This window comes from Labrus bergylta, chromosome 13 (assembly GCF_963930695.1).
Source record: "Labrus bergylta chromosome 13, fLabBer1.1, whole genome shotgun sequence".
Taxonomy (NCBI): Eukaryota; Metazoa; Chordata; class Actinopteri; order Labriformes; family Labridae; genus Labrus; species Labrus bergylta.
Genome location: NC_089207.1, coordinates 26,841,407 through 26,862,233, shown reverse-complemented (window position 1 = coordinate 26,862,233; position 20,827 = coordinate 26,841,407). Strand labels below are relative to the sequence as shown.

Sequence of the window (20,827 nt, the reverse complement as noted above, 5' to 3'; positions counted from 1 at the left end):
TGATCTTGGGGGAATTGGCAAGACCAACAGCAAGCAAGTGTATTACATATGGCGTGCCATTTTCACAGCTTCCACAAAGAGAACACAAAAAGTGTTACATCTCACTATCTAAGATTAATAAACAAAATCCAGATATGCTTAATCTTTTTGTAGGACAAACGGAGGTAAACCGAGCCAGTGGAAGATTTTTTTTTTCAAGTTCACGTCTGAGCTTAAGAGTGCAAGCAAGATGACGAGACGTGCAGTCTGAGCCGAGCAAAAGGAAGCAAAATGAAGCCGTCCTCCCACTAAATCTATGAGGTGTCAGTCAGGAAAGTGGCCTGCCAGGGATGACTTTCAGCTCCTAATCAAGCCAGATGGTTTCTTAACACTGAATAAATGAATTGATTTTCTGTGTCGCGTCTCTAACTGGGTTCATATTCTTCTCTGCATGACAAAAAAAAAAGGTGGCCGGGCATGAGAACACGAGAGCAATGATCTGATGGCGAATCTCCTCAGTCCTCGCTAACATGACTAACATGTTCGCAGTGTTTGTATCTGTTATGTTGATGAAGTGTTAGGATGAGGCCTTTGTCGTCACAGTTGTAAACTGCTCACACCTTAAAGTGTTAACTTCTGCGTCCTAACCCACTCCACTTTATTACTATCATTAGATGGATCGGTGCACTTTCCCTATGGTGTGAACTGCTATCAATTATGCAGCTATCTCTCAATTATTGTATATTGTTAAAGCGGCTGCTAATGAATTGTGAAACCACTGTGTTATGGTGTAATTGTACTGGGCAATAACCAGCTACTGCACACTGAAGCCTTTTTCAATTACATCTGGGTGGCAGTTTTTTTCAGTCATTAAGCACATTTGGTGTAAAAAGGATGTCCACCTTACACTTAGCCAAAGGTGTTTCTGCAGTTGCCTTTAGCTAGTAGCATCTCTGCCCCCTCTGAAAAAGCCACTGCTGCATGTGAGAGGACTCCCAGGACAACACAAGAGTACCCACTGTGATTTTCACCGGGGGATTTCGATATTCACACCTGCACAAGGTGTTGTTTGGGAGTCTGATAAGCATGTGCGAAACCGAAGGGGTGATTAGAATGGGGGATCTTATTTTAAAGGGATCTTTTTCCAATCTTTCGTTTTCGAGGGACGGCGCTGTTTGTTTAGTGCTTTCACGGATGACAATAAGAAAGGAGAGACAAAAGGAATCAGGCACGGTGTATCTTAGATACCAGCCATGTGTCTAATTGAAGCTGCACACAGCCATATGGGCATGTGCGAAAAATAGAATATCCAATAACTGCATAAGGATTCGAGCAGCAGCATGTAGATGAATAAAATATTTCCAACGTCATTGCCAGCCTCAGTGAGGCCTAATCTCACAGCTATTGCAATGATTCATTCTCATCTTCTAAGCGTTCTAAGTGTATATGTGCAAAATCATTTCCAAACCCCATCATTACAGGATCAGAGGCTGAAAAACAAAGTGCATGGAGAGTTGCTCCTCCTCTCCCTACATTGGTGATGTTCAGAGGCAGCCTGTTATTGGAGGTGTTAATTGGCAAATTCAGTACAAGTCAAGAGCATGTTCCCTGATGTCCTCGCCCAGCAAGGGCTAGGTCATTAAACCGAGAATGGATTCTTTCATGCTGCCTTAACCCTTCAATTGCAAGTTGCCATTCGGCAAACATTCCCCATGTTCCAACCCACCCCCGTGTGTCGAGGAGAAAAACAACGTTCACTGACAATAAAATAACAAGAGGATGACATCTTGAGAGCCAGACTTTTGGTCCTAGAATTATTTCAAATTGGCAGTCAAAATGTCTTTTAAAAAGTTCAGAAGTTTACGGATATCAAGCTCTAAAATCTAACACGAGTTAACTACAACAGCTTCAACGGCTGAATAATGGGATTCTCAGAACAATGGCTTCATCAAACATCACCTATCAGTGCTTTGGTGTATTGAAGAAGCCTGAAATGTGAGCCTCCTTTGGGGTTCTGGGTGCGATCTCACCACTGCCTCTGTCATCACTTGCTGTGACTGCCAAATCTCTGCTCCAGAAATCAGGGTTTTCTCAGACCAAGCACTGCAACAAACACAAACGGGGGAGAGAAGGGCCGTTTTGAGACTTTGCACACAGCACATCGATGGCTTCAACACATTTAATCGAACACAAAAGTCAGCCCCAGCGCTTCTGCGACAGAGAGCACGAGGAGCCCAACGCATGGCAGGACAACTGTGAGGTGATACTCGCAGCTCGCAACGCCATGAGAGTTGGCAGTCTCTCATGCCAACGGTGACCAGTGCACAGGCAGTTGAATATGCTTCTCTCTAAGTTGTTAATTATCGAAATGACATTGATGTGAAGAGGCCATTGTAGCCTGGTGACCTTACTCCACTTGCTATCTCTTTGTTTTGTTTCCATTGATTAGACCTTTTGACAATCTCTTTTTTCTCCTCCTCCTGGTGTTATATCTTCTTAGCGATGGCACGATCTGATAACATTGTTTAAATATTTAGAAGAGTTATTGTTGGGAAATAATGACTCGGTGAAATAGTACCTCATCTGGCTCTAGTGTAATAATAAACTAATCACAGGCAAATTAAGAAAAGGTGTGGTTGTAAAATAATGTGAAAATTTGTCAAATATTTTTGCTGTAAATAGCTATAATAATATAGTTTATATTATAAATTAATATGAAATTTAAAGCACTAAGAAGAAGATCATGTCGGTTTGAATTATGGATGATGTATATTAAATATTGTTAGCAAGAATTAAAACAGGAAGGAAACTATTTATTTTTTAAGATTAAAAGCAATTTAAAAAAACAAAAACTTTTCTGTCAAAGGCAACATGAATGCTTTTTGTAATAAATTAAAGGACAGAATTCAATGTTTCAAATTAACATTTTCACTTTTTTTGCAAACTCCTGGTACAGGCCAGTTAAACAGCCGTGTATTCAATCACTACTGATGTAAACAAACCTTCAGCAGATGAATCAGGAGAGACTTCCCTTTTGTGCACAACTGGATTATAGTTTGCATATTGATTGTGACAGTGCTCGACATAAATGTTGCAGCTTGTCACTGGAGACGCTGTTTTAGATTGTGGTTTAAAGAAGGTGCTATAGTAACTTGTAAAATGTAAGACACAGCTGCATGCTCCTTCTGTAAACAACATTGTTGTTGTGCTGATGCCCAGCTTGAACACAAATTTGACATTATTAAATTCATCCAAAACAAAGCTGAATATTACTTAGAAAACAAAAATGAATTCCTTTGAGGTGTGTTGAATGGGTACAAACTTGATTTGCAATGTGCTCATTCATTTTTAACATATTAATGAATCAATGAATGCTGCAGAACTTGAAACATACGTAATTTTTTTAACCAGTTTGAAAAATATTTTTAAATCCTGAAAGTGGTTATTTGTCTATTTTTTTTTCATGTTTATACATATTTCAATATTTACTATGTGTTCTATCAAATTTTTTGATTGATTTGAATTACTTCACTTTTATTTGCTAGACTGGATGTTTATTTTTATGTGGCATAGCCATTTGGGTAGATAATGTAATAAGCTTTTAAATTAGTTACTACTGTCCAAAATCTCAAAAGTTACTCTGTCAACCTTAATTCTGATGATTTAAACTGCACATCACCACATTGTGTGTTAAGTATTATACCCTGTAGTAGGGCTGCTCAATAAACACGTTAAAAAACAAGCAATACATGAAAAATGTACAAGTGGAAAAATATATATATTAAAATAATACCAAACAATTGAGGTAGTGGTGGCACACCAAACACTTTGAAACACCACACATGACAAAACCTATGGAGAAAACAAGGGCAACATGGCATGCGGCACAGTAAAGTAAATTTAATCTTGATTACATTAAATGTTTTCATGATCATGGGAAGCAAAAATTATAATTGAACTTGAAACCTTGATTAATTAAACCCCTATATAGAACTCAATCCTCTTAGAAACACTCCAGTAGCATCAGCTCATCTTGCAAGCACAAGCTGTGTCTGCAGGCTACAGAGATCAGCTTCTTTACAGGATCACCTACAGGATACCATAAGCTGAGGTAAGAGTGCCGACGGCTGTACTGCTCATCCCCTTTCCGCCCTCTCTCTGTCTGCTTGAGGACGACTACAGTCCCCTGAAGCCGCTGACTTCCCTGCCACCCCGAACTCTGTGCAACAGCGACTGGTGGTGCAGAAGCACTGCTGATTAGCATGCAGTAATGATGGTGAGCTGGACTCCATTGTTCTAACACCTCCCCTCTCCTCCGCACCAATCTGTCACCATTCAGTGGGCTCGAGCTGCCTCAAATGCCTCTCTCCACAAATGAGATGGATAATTAGTTGCCCCTCACGAATGCTGCACTCTTCTCACCCCTGATTGCTTTCACCTTCTTGCTCCTGGCAATTTTGACACCTTGTAATCAGCCTGCTACTTCTCCGTCTCTCAATCCATATCCTTTTTTTTTATGTGTGTGTGTGTGCGTGTGTGTGTGTCCTTTCATTTTTTTGGAGGGCTTGAATTTATTTCAAATCTTCTTCCTCAAGTACCCAATGTTTCATGGAGGAAAGTGGCACTTATATCTCATATTCTACTTCAAATGATGGCAAAAATGCCCTAGAGCATATATGTGGTTATCTTAAACAATTCTCATTACTGTGCCCACGAGCAGGTATAGATATACAGTGTGCAGAAACATGAAGAAGAAAAAAACTAGCTGTCACTACGAGTTTCCTCCCCTTAATAACAATGAATGACAACATAATTATGAGCAAGCAGCTGTTCATGATCCCAGAGAGAAAAGCATGCAGGCTGCACAATGTTCAACTCTTCGCAGATTAACCAGACAGCATCATTAGGGATATGTACTTGCCAAAAAAAATATGAATACATTCTCCCCTAAGTGTCCATGAAGTGATGTGGAATGTAAAATTATGTGGTTTGTTTTGGAAAAATTTGCTATTTTTTGCACATTTACTTTTGATCAATTTGTAGAGCGGCCGCATCTGACAAGATTGAATACTACTTGTATGCAGACGATGTGTTATTATGTGTTGTGGTTTGGTAGACTAGATAGCATTACTTCATCACATTTTTACACACACACCTTAAAGCTATTTCTGAAACATAGAGAAATGCTCAGCACTACATACCGGTTAAGATAGAAATCAATCAGTACTCTTAGAAGTATGCGATTATGAGTAGTCAGTTATAACACGCCAACACTTTTTTTTTGAAGGGGAAAAAAAAGGTTGTTTGCAGTCTTCACACCAGCTCATCTACCCACCACAAGTGTTACCAACCCATAGCAGAAGGGCTGCGAGGTCTTCTCTGCAACAACAATGCTCCAACACACAGGGTCTCCTTTTCCCTCAAACATCCTCACACTGAATGCTGGAAATCACTGCAATTGTTTGTGGAGGTGTGAATAAATACTGCAAAAGCTGATGCTCCTGTATAGAAAAGACCCGGGTTTAGTCGAATGTAAGGTACTGAACTGTAGAAGATGCACATTGACACATCGTCTTTCTTCATAATTATTTCAAATCATGTGGTTACATGTTGATTTTTTCTATTGAATGAAGTTGAATTTGAACTAAGGTAAAAAAAATTAAAAAACAGAACTACATAAACACTCAAGTTTTTGGGCATCCAACTAAACATTAAGCTGGTGTTTAATGATATGTCTAGCCATCTGTGTTGCCTGCTTTAATAACGACATAAAGCATTAAAATGTTATGATGATTTATAAGTGTTAAAGATAGCATTACCCCTTACAAATGAGGGAGAAATTATTTTAAAATATATATTTCTTTAAAGCCAATCAGAAAATTCTCGTTGTAAATACATTTTTAAAAAGTCAATAGTATGAAAATGTTTAAGAAAGTTAAATGCACATTATATCCACCGTATGTAGCCTACATCTATTGAAATATTTTCATATATTTTTTGAAAGCGTTAAAACATTCAATAAGAGAGTAAATGTTGGCTTTATTTGCTCATATATACCATAAAATGCATCATCTTCACTCAGAACTAGAGGAAAACCTCAGCACGATATTAGAAAAATATAATGGGCAAAGAAGTGTACCATTCAATTCTTCAGTATTAAATAAATGTATTCAAGTCTTATTGCAATGTCTTTAAAAATCCATTACAGCGCATATAACTCGTGGCAGGCAGGACTAGACCATGAATACTGTGAGGAGTACTTGAGGCCTTCGCCCGTCAGTCTCTGCTTCCAATGTCAGTCTTCGGCTTCATTCTTGGGCGAGAAATGCGAGTAGAGGTGGCTGTTCATTCGGCCCTGAGGAACCACAGCGTGGCAAAAAGCACATTTATCGGGAGCCAGCTCAGTCCACACGTTGCCCGCATCGCTCAGCTCAGGGCTCCAGAGGGGCTGCAGAGCAGGAGGAACCAAAGAAGAATATATATTATTTATACGCTAAACAATCCTCACACTCGCCCTATCAAAGTATGCTGGTATGCTTGGCCTTAAAGTTGCTTCAGGAAACACATGAACATGTCCTCTGTCAACCCAAGTCTGCCTAAATATGAAATAACAGAAAGGCAAATTGCTAGACTCGAGCGTTTACTATTTGTGTGTTTTCCTGTTATAAATGTGCGTGGTGATGTAATCCAGGGAAGGAATCGTACTTTTAGATCTCGCAGCATGTCATTCACATTTTTTTATTGAAGCATTTATACACATCAGCAAATAAAATCCCACTTAACCATCATACTTGTTGTATCAGATTCAGACACTCTAACGTGCTTCCATCTGGTTCACACATTCTAGCAAAGATGCCAAATATAACCAGAGCATCCATGCTTAAGTAAAAAAAAGAATCTGCACACATTACACAGTAATACAGTTAAGCCAAGGGGATTTTTTTTTTCTTCTTCTTTTTTTTTTTTTTTTTTGGACTTCACACCGTTTCACTCCTCCATTAGCAAAGACCAATCACAAACTGATAATTTGCTACTAGTTTCCTCAGACCTTCTCCTGTGATTCTCACCTGCTGAGGTCCCCACACGCCCTCCTGGGAGAGCGAGGATGATGTGGAGTGGGAGGGGGATGGAGGATAGACAAAAGACATGGGCAGATCGACGGGCTCCTCCTCCGTCAGTGTGGAGGGCACGCCGCTGCCGCCGAGAGGTCGCTTCGGGGGCGCGGTCAGGCCGATGTGTCTCTCTGGAGCGCTGTTCAGGAAGTCGTATTCACTGTCTGCAGGGGGCGGGAATTTGACGCTAAGTTTGTTGAGAGAGTCTACAAAGTCTCTGTCCTCCGGGCTGGCGCCACGAGACGCCAGAGACGTGGGTGGGAGCGGGACTTCCACTGCTGACCTCAGAGCCGTGGAGAAGGGTCTCTCTGCCTCCGCTGTGCGGTCTGTGCACTGGATGGGCATGGAGAACTGCTGATCTGTCAGACGGCAGATAAAACATGAAATATCACAAACGGTGTCGGAAATGTTGAAGCACATTTTAAGCTTGGCTAATTTTTAGAAGTTGCACACATTAAAAGATAAAAAGGGTCCTTTTAATAAGTAGAGAGAGCTAATTCAATCACATTGTATTTACTATTATGAGAAAAATGTGGTTTCATTATTACCCTGCTAGGAACAACATCATGTATTTTCCTGTGGAATTATTAAATGTGTCTATCCACACTTTTTCACATTGGAGGCCAGCCATAGTTCGAGAGGGCAATAAAGTATTCATGTATAGTCTTAGTTAAGGTGTTGCCATCTAATTATCTTAGAGAACAAAAAAAAAACATGTAAACTCATAAGCTGTTATGATGAATAAAAACCTATTTCATTCCAACACATTCACTTTAAAGTGATTGAATTAATAAAAACAAACATATTTAAGCGCAGACCTAAAAAAAAAAAAAAAAAAAAAAACAGCAGGTAAAAAAACAACAACAGCTATGCATGTTACCGCTTGATGTATCACTTCTTCCATGGAATCTTTTTAGGTGATCTTTTTGTCTTCTGGTTAGCGACTGAATCTGCCGGAATTTCCCTTGAATGGCTTCAAATGCACCAAGCATGTCCTGACTGGCAAAAAATATTAAAAAGTGATTAAAAAGAAAACAACCTCCAATTAAAAGGTCATGTTCAATATTTATTAAAAAATAATAATAATAATAAATGTGTGCAAGGAGAGACGCATACTTGTTAACGCTGCTGTTTCCAGGCATTTTAGTTGTAACGGCAGCAGTGCCCATATTCTCCTGAAACAAAAAAAAAACACATTGCATTTATATTGATCATTAGCAACAATAATGATAAGAGCACAATGTTAATACAGACACATCACATATATATATACTGGAAAGTGAAAAGTGCTTCCTGGTCTGTTTAATAAGAGTAAAGCTCAAGCTGCTGAGCTGTGCAGTGATATAATCCTCTAGCACCATCTGGTGAAGTAAGAGTGGATACACCTTGTGTAGAAGAGAAGAGGCGGGGAATAGTTACAGCAGCAAAATAAAAGGAGGTGTCTGCAGTTGCATGAATTATTGAATCTAATAAATGGACGTACGATAATAAAACATATTGACATGTGGAAACATGTGTCTGTCTGTAAACTGCTGGATTAAAAATACTTGTTTGAAAAAGTAGATATTTGTAGCCTAACGAGCGGAGAATAAAATGCTCAAATGTAATGCTGTTATGATAGAGTCCTAAAGACAAAGCTCTAAAGTTGTCACAGTATAGATAGAGAAGCCATTTACCCAACATAAAAGTCACTGCTTTATTGATTTTCCATTGGTCGTATGAGTTCCTGTCACAAACCTGTCGACATACAGTAAGAGCAACAAGCAGAAGTTCTGCTTACGTGTGTGTGTCTGTATATCAGAGGAAGCTGTAAGAGCACTCATGTTTAATTCAGGGTGTAAGCATGTAGAAAAACCTGTTCTGAGGCCACCACATTGCAGTTTGGTTTTTTACATAGCATAAAAAAAAAATAGAATAAAGCACTGGCAAATCACATCAAACATACCGAGTACTGTGTTTTTCTAAAAGCACTGACCCCCTCGAGGAGATGGTTGCAAGGCTCACATTTCATCTCTCCTTTGAAAGAAAACAGTCAATTTAGACAGTTTTTTAAAGAAGGTGATGGAAGCATTGACAGACTGAGTTTCATTGCTGATGATTCAGGTACAACTTGTTGTCAATTAATTGCAAAGAATGATCCTGTCAACATACAAGCAGAGGGATGATCAGCTTACTAACCTGATGTTTGTCTTGTTGCTGATAACTTAGCTTCAAGTTTTAAAATCACCTGCTGCTGGTCCTCTATCTGCTTCTGAAGTTTTTGAGTGTAGCGCTCGTATTTTTCAGCCTGAAAAAAAGATGGTTTCTGTTATATTTGTTTTTCTGATACACCGGGCAGTCAATGTTTATATGACTTTGTGTGTGTGTGGTGTGTGTGGTGTGTGTGTGTGTGTGTGTGTGTGTGTGTTATATTTTCATTCAGATGTATTAATAGTTTTTGTAAAATAGAGCAAGTGAACGGGGTTTCAATGAGTAACTTATTATTGGTGCTATTCTTGTCATGTTTGGCTAATGTCCCCGCCGTCGTTACCATCTGCTGCAGCTCCTTTTTAGCATTGTCCTTTTCAATGGAGACCTGGCGATAAGCTTCAAAAGCTTTATTGAGCTGGTCTCCGATGTTCCTTTCCATGCCGTGTGCTCCACAATCATCACTGACACAGCAGACATGAGCCCTACAAGCAAGATCAAAAAACAATATCCAGAAATATACCAACAATCCATTCCTAAAACAAACCACACAGCCAACAACTTTCTGTCTTTCTTTCTTTGACTAGTTCAATAAAACATGGTGATGGTGACCCTATTACCCTACCAACAAGTGTTTGGTTTTTTTACATATTATAAAAACACAAAAAACTCCATAAAGTTGTGTCAAATTGACCAGTAAGAAAACTATGTAAAAAAAAAAAAGATCAAATATAGCCTACTTCCGTAACTGATTATTACCAAATAACATTTGCAGTTCCAGTGAATCATAAGCTTCTGTGCAAAGCAAAAACATGTATTCACATTTCAACAATTGCTGCCTTGTTCTTTAAGATAGTATGTGTTTAAGATGTAAACAAGCAGCTGAGTGTTTGCAAACTGCTGTCAAATACATTGTCAATGCATTTACACATGCACAACTCCACTGACTTCTGCAATTCGTTATTATCCAGATTGTCTTTCAAACTCATTAACAAATTAATTTAGGAACAATTAGGGAACAGCAACAAACCTACTGTTGAAACCAACCTGTTGAAATAGTCAACATGGATGTGATGATTTGGTTAAAAAAATATATTTTTTTAAAATTAAAAACAAAGACAGGTTGATGTCAGTGTCACAATACCAAATGAACTCATTGATAAATAAAGAAGCTTTAACCTTAAAGTCAGAATTACACAGCAGGCTGTGTCACAGATACAACCCAGAAACGACTTCTGGTTGAAGCAAGAGACTCAGTCAGAAAACAGAACATTGTCAACTACATTTTAGCCTACCGAGAAACAGCAGTGAAACACTTGAATTGTCATTCAAAGCGTAGTCCTCACAGTTCCGTATTCTTTAGAGTTTTTAGTACCAAGTTAGCAACAGCTCATTCAACCGGTGGTGGAGAAACCGACCGAGAAACAACTCCTCCGCTCCGTTTCCCTCGCTGCTGCCGGACACTCACACTCCTCTTACCTTCATTCGAGTTACTCTTGAAGTTAGACTTTATTGACACCACCACTGCGTCGTCTCCTAATCTTCACATGCAAAGTTACGAGGCGCTTGAGAGGATATGGCACCGTATGTTTTACATAGCCTGGTTTGAGTTGGGAACTTCCCTCGGGGAATCCCCCCGATCTGTAGACTTCCGCCTTTACCCGCGCTCAGCCAATCAGAGGAGAGCTGGATGTTTAGCTGGTTGAGGGTTCTTCCAGCCTACGCGTCTGCAAACCGACTATTGTGCATGTGAAAACTGTCCCCAAAACTAGGGGTTAAACTGTGCTCATTTAACTCTGCAACATTTTATCTCACATTGTATAACGTCTTAAACGTTTGGTAGAAGAATTAAGCATGCATTGTCGTAAATAAGCTACAAAATAATTGTGAAACACCACTATATAGGATTATGCATCGTGTAGGCCACAAGGCCACAGATCAAATAAATATAGCCTACCAGGTTCAATACTGTCTGTGGTAAAGGCACATTAACAAATAGGCTATGCAAATAAGTGTAATAGGCTAGTCAAGCAGCTGACATGCAATAAGAATGGGCTTTTTGCAATGCAACCAATTTCCTATTGCATTTCTCCAAAGAAAAACACAATTGGATGTGCTTTGCAATAACATTTAAATGCATGGATATATGGAAACACAAAATAAAAATAAAGAAAACTTGCATATAAGTTTGCCATGTGCACCAGACATGTGGGGCAATGGTTGGTTTACAGTTCATTTTTGGGACTAAGATTTTCTGAAGATTTGTTTGGAAAGTGCACAATATCAACTGGGTCATGCAATACTGCTTCATCGTGTGGCTGGATGTGATGTGTTGTTTCATTAAATACCACAAAAAGTCAGAAAGAACATCTTAAACCTGGCAGACAACCAGAACATAAATTGCCAGAAAACTGCCTAGTGCCGTGTGTGCTATGTCTGTGTGCACACTGGCTTACTGTCACACTGCCATGACTAACTGGGAAGTAGGCCTATAATGTTACAGAACCATTGTTGATGTTATTAACACCTTAGCTTTTCCTGCCACAACAGGTGAAAATTTCGGCTGTAAAAAAAGGCCTATTCTTAATGCTTAAGATAAATCCTCAGGGTCAGTTTGTTTCTCCTTTCTTTCCTTGTCTAATGTTTTAGTGTTATTTGTGTTTTAAAAAAGCCCATCTTTGATGAATAGATTGTAGATAAAATCTCTTTAACTTAATATATTCTGTCTGTGTTTGTATTCTGTGGATGAAATGCTTTACTGACAACCTGTAAAGAAATGGTATCATTATAAATATTGTTAACTTTTACCACTCTTTACAGTGATGTCAGAGTGTTTTGAATACACTGATCTCTGCAGCTGGATTATCATTTTCACCACTAGAAGTCAGGAGAAACATATAACCTTTAAGTGTTAAGCAGCATAGTTTTATCAAGTGACAATAACCCAGGTAAAATATGGTAATCCACATTATACTTCTAAAGCCATCACTTTAAAGACACATTGGAAAACAAACATTGCTGTCTCTGGGACGCTTGAGCTTTAAAAACTATTTTGTAGCAACAAATTACTCCACATCAGGTTCTTGTGTTTTGCAGAGGTTCAGTAACATGCAATGTTGAAGCCTCATTATGCTCACTGTAAAGTGATTCACATCAGTGGTTATTTTCCATATGTTTGAATTCCCTAACAAGAAGAAACCTTATTTCATGTTGATAGGTTATTTCAATTCGATGGGGAAATATGCAAGTCTACATTGTTTACACTACTGTATAAGGCTGCAGTTAATTTTCATTTAGCATTCTTAAAGATTCTTAATTAGTTATAGTGTCAATACATCTAAAACACTAAAGCATGCATGTTTCTCTAGTCTAAAAAAACAAGAATTAAATTCAGATTTTGATTTATTTGACACCTTTAAAACCTAATGCTCTACAGTGAAGTTAAATGTCTCAGTAATGATGTGGATTTGTGATAGTGATTTTTCCCACCTGCCTTTTGATTTCTTCATTAGAGACCTTTAGGTAAATGGGAAATGATGCAATGCTTAGACCTGATGGCATTATGTGTCATTCCCTTTCAGTTTCAATACAACTGATCACCCAGCCTCCCATGTTTTGCACCGTGTGCCAAAGAGAGAATTCTCCCCACAGAAAAGTGAAACTCAAAATATAGTGGCAGCAAAGGAAGAACGACCAGTAGATGGCAGCTTTGAGTGATTTCTCATAACTTCTGTATAGTAGTTTTAACCTTAAAGGCATACAGGCAGGGGTTTGTGTTCAAGCAAATACCCTAACTCCTTTTGCAATGTCAGTCTTGTTGAAAAAGAAAAATTTAACTATTAGCATAGCTTTTTTAAATTCAACTTCTGTCTTCTGCCAATATCCATCATTTTTATATAAATATTTCAAACATCAGTTGGCCCGACATAACTCTTTTGCACCCTCCTCAGGGATATGCGACAGGATCTCCCAGGATGTGTTGTGACTTCATGGTGGCCAAGAGGCGCAGATACTGAGATTTCTAGTGGACAAATGTATGTCCCTTATGGGAGATAAATGGAGTGTAGGTCTGATTTTTATAGAATAAAATAGAATTACTTTATTGATCTCAAACTGGGAGATGTGGCGTTACAGCAGCAGGTTATCCAAACACACAATATTAGCAGATAAACACAATATAATATTAAATACAAAGTAAATAAGCACAAAAAATATCAAAACTAAGAATGAGTTTCCAGGATTTAACTCAGCATTACTAGTCTTGAATATGAAAAGATTAAATACAAAATACTTCGCAAGAGGTAGAATTATATAGGTAAAAATTGTCAGCTTTTATGTTGAAGTTGCACAGATGAGATCAAATATAATTTTCTTTAAGTGTTTTTTAGAGACAGTGAGTCATTTCACAATTTAAATAGGCGAACATATTATTTTTCCAGTCCTAGACTACACTGATTAACGCTTTTTGTCTTTATTATCAGTTTGAGAATAGCTCGGCACAGAGTTTTTGGTGTGGTCAGTCTAACACAGTGGGACTCCAGTGGCCTGGCTGCTTTGAGGATCGTTTTCTGGTGTCCTGCCTCAAAGGTTTTCATCTCTGACCCTTGCTGACATTCCAACGTCAACCTCTGATCCTGCTTTGAATGACTTATGCATCCAGAGTGCTACAAACAACCTCAATTCATATAAAACACGTAAAGAATTCCTTTAAGGAGGAGAGCAGCAGCACATCTCAAGGGCTTCACATTTTTGCTTTGAACCCTCAATTTACAACAATCTGATATAACTATTGTCTTGTGGTTCTCAGAAGAAAAAAAGCCATTCAGACTGTGGTATACAGAGAAGCAAAGTTTTGCTAATTGAACAGGGGGTGAGGCATATGAGTCATATCAATAACCACACAATCACTCACCTCAAGTATCATTTTCTATTTCTGTTCAGTCTTCAAGCCCCTCTTTGTTCATCCTTTCTGAGAGGGAAATTCTATTACTGATGCTGGGGATAAAGATATGCTGTGGAAAAAAGTTCATCACATGAAAGAAATATTCTTTATTTTTACCTGTTGTATGTCAACGAGTAAACTGCAATAAAGAAAAGAGAAGCACAGATTCATACGCTTCTCCCTTCCATGTGGCAATCTGCTCCATCTCTCTTTCCTTTCCTTTGTTTTTTTCAAAGCAAGAGCTTGATATGCTTCCCTCACTTTTCCTTCTGTGACCTGTCTTATTTTAACATTCTCAACTAGACGTTTCAAATCGGACCTGAGAGTCGCTGCAGGAGCTCGTCTGACTGCGTCTGAGGACTGAGAGGGCATGCACATTTTAAACCCGGGAGTCAGATTTTAGAGTTGCCTCCACAAAGCTCCTGCATGCATAACTATCAGCACACTATAAGCAGAGAGGCAATCGTTCCTCTCATCTCACAGAGAAGGTATTTATGTGAGACCACAGTGCACTGGTGCTCCAACAATCCATTCAAACTGTAGTGTTGCTTTGTATTTTAAAACTGTTTGCAACCATTTTGCTTTAAAAAAAACCTTATATCAACCATGCAGTTTGTTTTTATCAAGTCCGTACCTCAGAATCACACAGGCCAAGTGATAGATTATTTCATTACTCGTTGCATGACAAATGGAAAATATAAATGTGAAATTAAAGAAAATAGCTAACTTTGGTTATAAGTTGATATACAAAATCAGCACAAGTGCCAGAAAATGCTGATATGTTGCTTTAAATAAGATTAGACTTTCAAAAAAAATTATAATATCTTGTTGCTTATACATTTTTATATGGGTCATGAGGCAATATCACACTCCAGGCTCTGTTGTTGTTTTTTTTCAACTTTCTGCTGGCAGACTTGTGCCAATGACAGAATCAAACGTTGCTCATATTCAATACAAATCACCTCCTCTCTTGTGCTGTTGCTTAATTGTTCCCTCTCAGACCTGCAATCAATCTCTGTTACGCGTAGCCACTTAAAACTGATATCAACACTCAATCTAACAATTAAAGTGCACTGAGAGATGTTGTTCTCTTAAGTGAGCGCCTTTTCTCCGAGACCCTGACCTCACCACTTTCAAGAGGACATCAGAGGCAGAGAGGCATCATAAATTTCAGCTGAAATGATCTCCAGGGAAATGTGGTGTCCTTTTTTTCCAGCATCATCCAGCTGACCCTGGAGAACACATCTGAGAGGGGTCAAATGTGAGGTTTTTGCCCTTTGTCCCTTATAGGATATTGGTGTAATGTGGTTCCTTAATATCCACAATTATAAGTGGATCATTTGTTTGCACAGTAACATGAGGGCGATCCCAGCATCCTTTGCAGCAAAAAGGACACTAAGCTTGCTGTCTGAAGGGGCCCTGTTCTAGATACACATCACTCTGGAGCCGGGCTGCAGCTCAGCAGTAAATCTTAAGGCCAATGAAGGGTCCATCCATGTTTCCTCTGTGTCTGGCAAAATAAACAATCTGCTGTAGGTCTGCAGAAACGCAAGATCAGACAGAGGGCAGAGCTGAGGACTCTGGCATGCCGGTGGGTGGAGGAAGAGGGGGGGAGAGGAGGAGGAATGCAGGGGGAACACACACAGATCAGATTTCAGGAACCAGGAGAAAGGTGGTAGAGAATGAAGAGGAACAACGCTGTCAAGAAACCAAGAAAATGAACATAAAAGGGAAAAATAAACAGTTTATGCTTTGTGCTTGCAAAATAAAACCCCCATTGAAAAGCACGCATCAAAAGCATTGTGTTACCTATTTGTACAATTTCTCACATTAAAGAAAATGTGTATTTATTTCTTAGTTAAAGTAAGTGTGTGTCTGACTTCAGAGCAGACCAGAGAGTCTCTTTGGTTTCCATCGGAGGCTAAAGCTGCACACTATATTGTTTGGGTTGAGGCTCATGGCCTCAGGGGCTTCCTGCTATTTGGGGGTGGGGATGAGTAGGTTGAGGAACTGTGAGACAATTCTGTAGTTCTGAGAATTTTACAGGATCTGTCATTTGTCCTAAATCATTATTGGGCCTTTTGAGGTTGTCAGCTGCTCTGCAGTTTTATAGACACTGCTAGACAAAGGGAACTTTATATGCCAAACTCCAGGGAGGTTTAAAGACATGCAACAGACCTGTGGGGCATTATTATGCGTTACAGATGAAAATCAGAAACATATTTGTATGAGCTTGTACAGGGACACTAAATAAGATGTTGCTCTTCATTTCCTTTGGCCTCAGGAGAAATACTGCGAGAAAACTCTGCTGGGTTTCCTGATTGATAGCAAAAGGAAGTTCTCTCCTTGTTCCTCTTGCCTAACCACAAACCTCTCATTTCACCAAATGTAGTTTACATTATATGCAACCAAACCAATTCTAACACACCCGAACAGAGATGATAAACCATATACCCTGCTACTTCAAGCATCACCGAATCAATATCATACATAACACATTTTTACCATTAATAGATTTTAGAGGTCTTATTGTTCAACACACACTTTATTTCTGGTCAAGTTTGATTATATTCTGGTGCGCACACACACACACCTTTTATTTTCATTTTATTCAACCAATGGCAGCAGTCCAATACCCCCAAAGTGAGCAAGCAATATATAAGTGGTCCCTCTCAAAATACCTGTATTGATTTCTAATTTGTCACTAGAATGAATTTTTGATGTCCCAAATCAATAGCCATACGGAAAGCAAGGGTCACAGTGGTTTGTTTCTTACAGAGGGTGAGGTCAAATATTTCAGTATCAGACTCACTAAGAGTTTTTATTTCTTCTTTGAGGGAAATGTGTCCGATTCCCTCAATATTCACGATACATGCAAAGCGAGATACACTGTGGTGGTTCGCATTAAGTACTGCATGTTCTTGTTAGAATGGGTGGACTTGATTTATACTGTGCAAACACAGCATACAAAAAGCAGAATTCTCGTTATCGTACTTGATAAAGAAACCATTGTTGCTCTTGAGAGCGGGTTTAACTAAACACTGAGCCCATGTTTTGTTTTTTGATTTAGCTAATCCATATCATTTTCAAAACTGCAAATATTGTTGCCACTAGCTCTATGTTCATGTGTTTTCATGTCAGTTATGTTGCTTTATGTGATAAAATAGTTTAAAAAGTCAGTATAGATGAAACACCACTGAAGTAGTGAGAGGCCATATGAGGTAAGGAGGAAAGTCCTCAGCTGACCTGCAGCTCTCTCTGAGAACATAAAGAGCCCTGTGGTGCGATTCATTACTCAGGATCATGAAAATTTTATCAGCAGGAGACTTAAGGCTCCTCATAAACAATTTCTACCAGCATGAGGAAACACAAAGCATGTATTCACACTATCAGTTATCTTTTCGTTATGCTTTTTGTTGGATTAGTGTACTTCCTGTGGGATAAGGATGAAACAGCATGGGACTGTTTATTTATGTAATCTATGGACTTTTTATGATGATAGGATTCATTTGAGATTATTCAAGCGTTTAGCAGATGACCAAAAAAGAAAAAAGATTGCATAAAAATTAAAATGTAGGCTACATAATCAGTGGGATTTCTAATATTTTTAAAAGAAAGATTGTCAAAAAGTGCCTTAGTGCATAAATAGCAGAGTCTACTTCTCTGATCGTATGAATTTCACCCCGCAGATGGCTTTTTTATAAAGATGTATAAGTGTAAATGCTATTTTGGGAGGCAGCATAACTTTTTTTTTGCAAAGTAATGGCAAGTTGGTAATATATTTTGTAATCGTATAGCAGGCTGCCTCCCCTAAAGTAAACTTTCAATCATTGTCAAGTTGAATGTATTAACTGCCATGGTGAGAATGTGGACAATGGCATTATGCTGAGGCTGAACAGCACCACACAGTGTTTACAATAAAGTTTGGAGAGTTGCCTGGCAGCAGAATGTACACAATGAAAGAGCGCAGTGGGCCTGCTCTTTATGTCAGCGTCAAGCCTGAAAGAGCGGCCTTTGTACACATATGACTCTCTTTCTCAGGGAAAAATGAAGGCCAAGCTGCACAATAAAACCTTTCCTGCTTGCTGTCAAGTGTTTCCGCTCATATATTTGAAATGATTCAGGAAAGCTTCAGATATGTGCGTTTAATAAATAAATAAAAACCCTTATTGTTCAAAGTCCTAGGTGACAATTCAGCTTATAATGAAAAATAGTAGTTTCTTTGATATAATGATAACATTTGTTTTTTCAACACTCTCTTTATGATTTTTTTTCCCCATATTAAACTTAATTTCCTTTCAAGGAAAAGTGATTTTATCAAAGCTTCAGCATATCTTTATATGTGAATATAACATTCATGGGAGTTAATAAAGAGTGTCTCACATCAGATGGTGTAGGTGATTTTCAATTTCCTGTTTCTTGATGGCTGAATCCCTTTGCCAAATGTTTTATTTAACACCAGAAAAAGTATTTCCGATATTATAATACAGCTGCTTAAATGCATAACTGTGTACTAATGCTGTCTTTTATATATATAAATATAGATACCCAAGATTTAGATTGCTGTGTGCATGGATTTTGCAGATGATGATATCCTAATTCTCCACTGCTGTAAATCAAACTTAAATCTGAACCTCATGCCATAATATGTTTCTGGTTCATTAAATCCTCAACCATTACTACAAAGAAACAGTAAAGTGACTCATTCATTTTTGGATAACTGAGTTGGCCTGTCATGAACACCACCCCCACATCAGCACCTCAATGAAAGACTAGAGTTGTGAATGTGGCTCTTTTTTTTCAATGTGTGACACACATATATTGGCACTCACAGCTCTCTTTCTCTTGTGGCTGATTTACAGTCATAAGCCAGGGGAAATGAATCTGCTGCTGCCAAAGAGGGGTCACACGCCCCGAGCCAAACCTTCCCTCCAGGCAGGAAGCCGCAGAAGTGTTACTAAAAGCTTCCTGGAGCTGCTATAACTCTGTGGAACTTCTTAGGAATCAAACATGAATCCACTGCGTTTCACAAGATGAGCTGTGAGACTGTAATTGCTGTTGTGATTTGTGAGGACAAAACTGAGAGCAACACTTTCTTCATATACCTCAGCTTTGTTTGCAAGTATAGGCGGCTTTCATTAGTTCAGGAAAGAGTGAGAACAAGTGGCACAATGTCCTGATATAACCTCACTCTCTTATTTCCCTTGGAAATACCCTGTGTGTGTGTGTGCGTGCGTGTGTGAGAGAGAGGGAGAGGGGGGGGGGGGGAGTGTGGAGAGCTTGTCTATCTGTGTGTCTTTGGCTTGTGATTTTAGCGGTTACTGACATCTTTGCATCGTTGCATGTTTAAACCTGTTTTGGAAATGGTGCATGTGCAATCTAAAGATGCATCTATAATGAAAGGAGAACAGCATAGTCTTTGGATATCTGATTGTTCCTCTGTTGGCCTTTTGAAAAACAATCTAGTTTTACATATACTTTAGGCTTTACATTTAAACTAGGTTTACATTTCAGGACAGGCTAGGGAAATGGAAAATATTGTGCAAATGATATGATTATTGAGAAGAATGGATGATAATAACAATCATTTCCAATAATATTAAATACATTTTTAGGTTTGTCATGGTGTTATGATAATGCTACATAAACGCAAGGATCAAAGATGACCTTAGCTCTCACTGTTTCATTAAAGGTATAGTGCTTCAATTGCCTCTCCCTACCCCCCTTCAGAGCAGAGTGCTGAATCAGACCTTTCTCCCTCTACTCTAATGCTGACCCATTGACTCCTGTTGGCCTGGTGAACTTTTCTACATGCCCTAATGGTGACCTTTGCTTTCATTTAGGAGTGGCTTATCATGTATCTCACATATAGATCGTTCTGATGCCTCGCAAAAAGAACAATGTCATAGTGAGCTCACAATAATTGCAGCAATAATGAAGCTTACACAACAGTTTTTCATCAATTAAGAGCCACAACTAGGACACCTTCTTCCCTTTAATGTTATTTTCAGACATGATTACAATATGTAGGTCTACTTGTTAATGTAAGAGATTACAGGTCTTTAATTTGCATGGTCTCGTTTGTTGTTAACACAAAACAATAGTTGCTTATTGAACCTATAGTGACCAGAAGGTTTAACTGTTTAGTGAGGCTATGCAGTGGTAATAGCACTATGCGTGTACCTTCCTGAAGGTCGTAGTTAATTCACATTTTCTACCACCAGTGTTGGTTTTCCAATCAGCAGGTGACAGTGGTGGGTAGATTGCCTTTGATTTATAGCCTAGTCTGCCCCTCTTGTCTTCTCTAATAAAGGGCCCACACTGAATCACACACAAACACACACACACACACACACACACACACACACACAACATCTACAAGCCATCTTTCACAATAAGAGGGTCTTACTGCACCTATCAAGCTGCAGGATAGCTACATGTTCAACATAACCTGTGGAACTGCAAACCTTAAAAACATAATCCTCAAAGGATCAGTACAATATTATTGATTATATTTCCTGAAACCCTCGATCGATTGCTCAATGTTAATTTATTTCCTGTTCCCAAGGTTTTTTGCATTATCCATTCCTTCTGAGACTTGCATCCC

At 38.7% G+C, this 20,827-nt stretch overlaps 1 protein-coding gene across 3 annotated transcripts; it reads right to left on the bottom strand.

The window, feature by feature from the left end:
* Positions 1–5,998: 5,998 nt before the first annotated feature.
* On the bottom strand, positions 5,999–10,915 carry tank (TRAF family member-associated NFKB activator). Of its 3 annotated transcripts, none has more exons than XM_065962406.1 (8): positions 10,758–10,915; positions 9,622–9,763; positions 9,270–9,378; positions 9,037–9,107; positions 8,208–8,266; positions 7,972–8,090; positions 7,047–7,450; positions 5,999–6,427 (listed from the first exon to the last, which is right to left on the bottom strand). In XM_065962406.1, exons 2-8 carry the CDS (start codon positions 9,718–9,720, stop codon positions 6,275–6,277), a joined length of 1,014 nt encoding a protein of 337 aa, XP_065818478.1. In that variant the 5' UTR covers positions 9,721–9,763; positions 10,758–10,915; the 3' UTR covers positions 5,999–6,274. The 3 variants fall into 3 exon arrangements, with proteins under 3 accessions (XP_065818478.1, XP_065818479.1, XP_020499843.2); XM_065962407.1 differs by having other exon boundaries at positions 10,574–10,900; XM_020644187.3 differs by lacking the exon at positions 10,758–10,915 and having other exon boundaries at positions 9,622–10,567.
* Between the last annotated feature and the right edge of the window lie 9,912 nt (positions 10,916–20,827).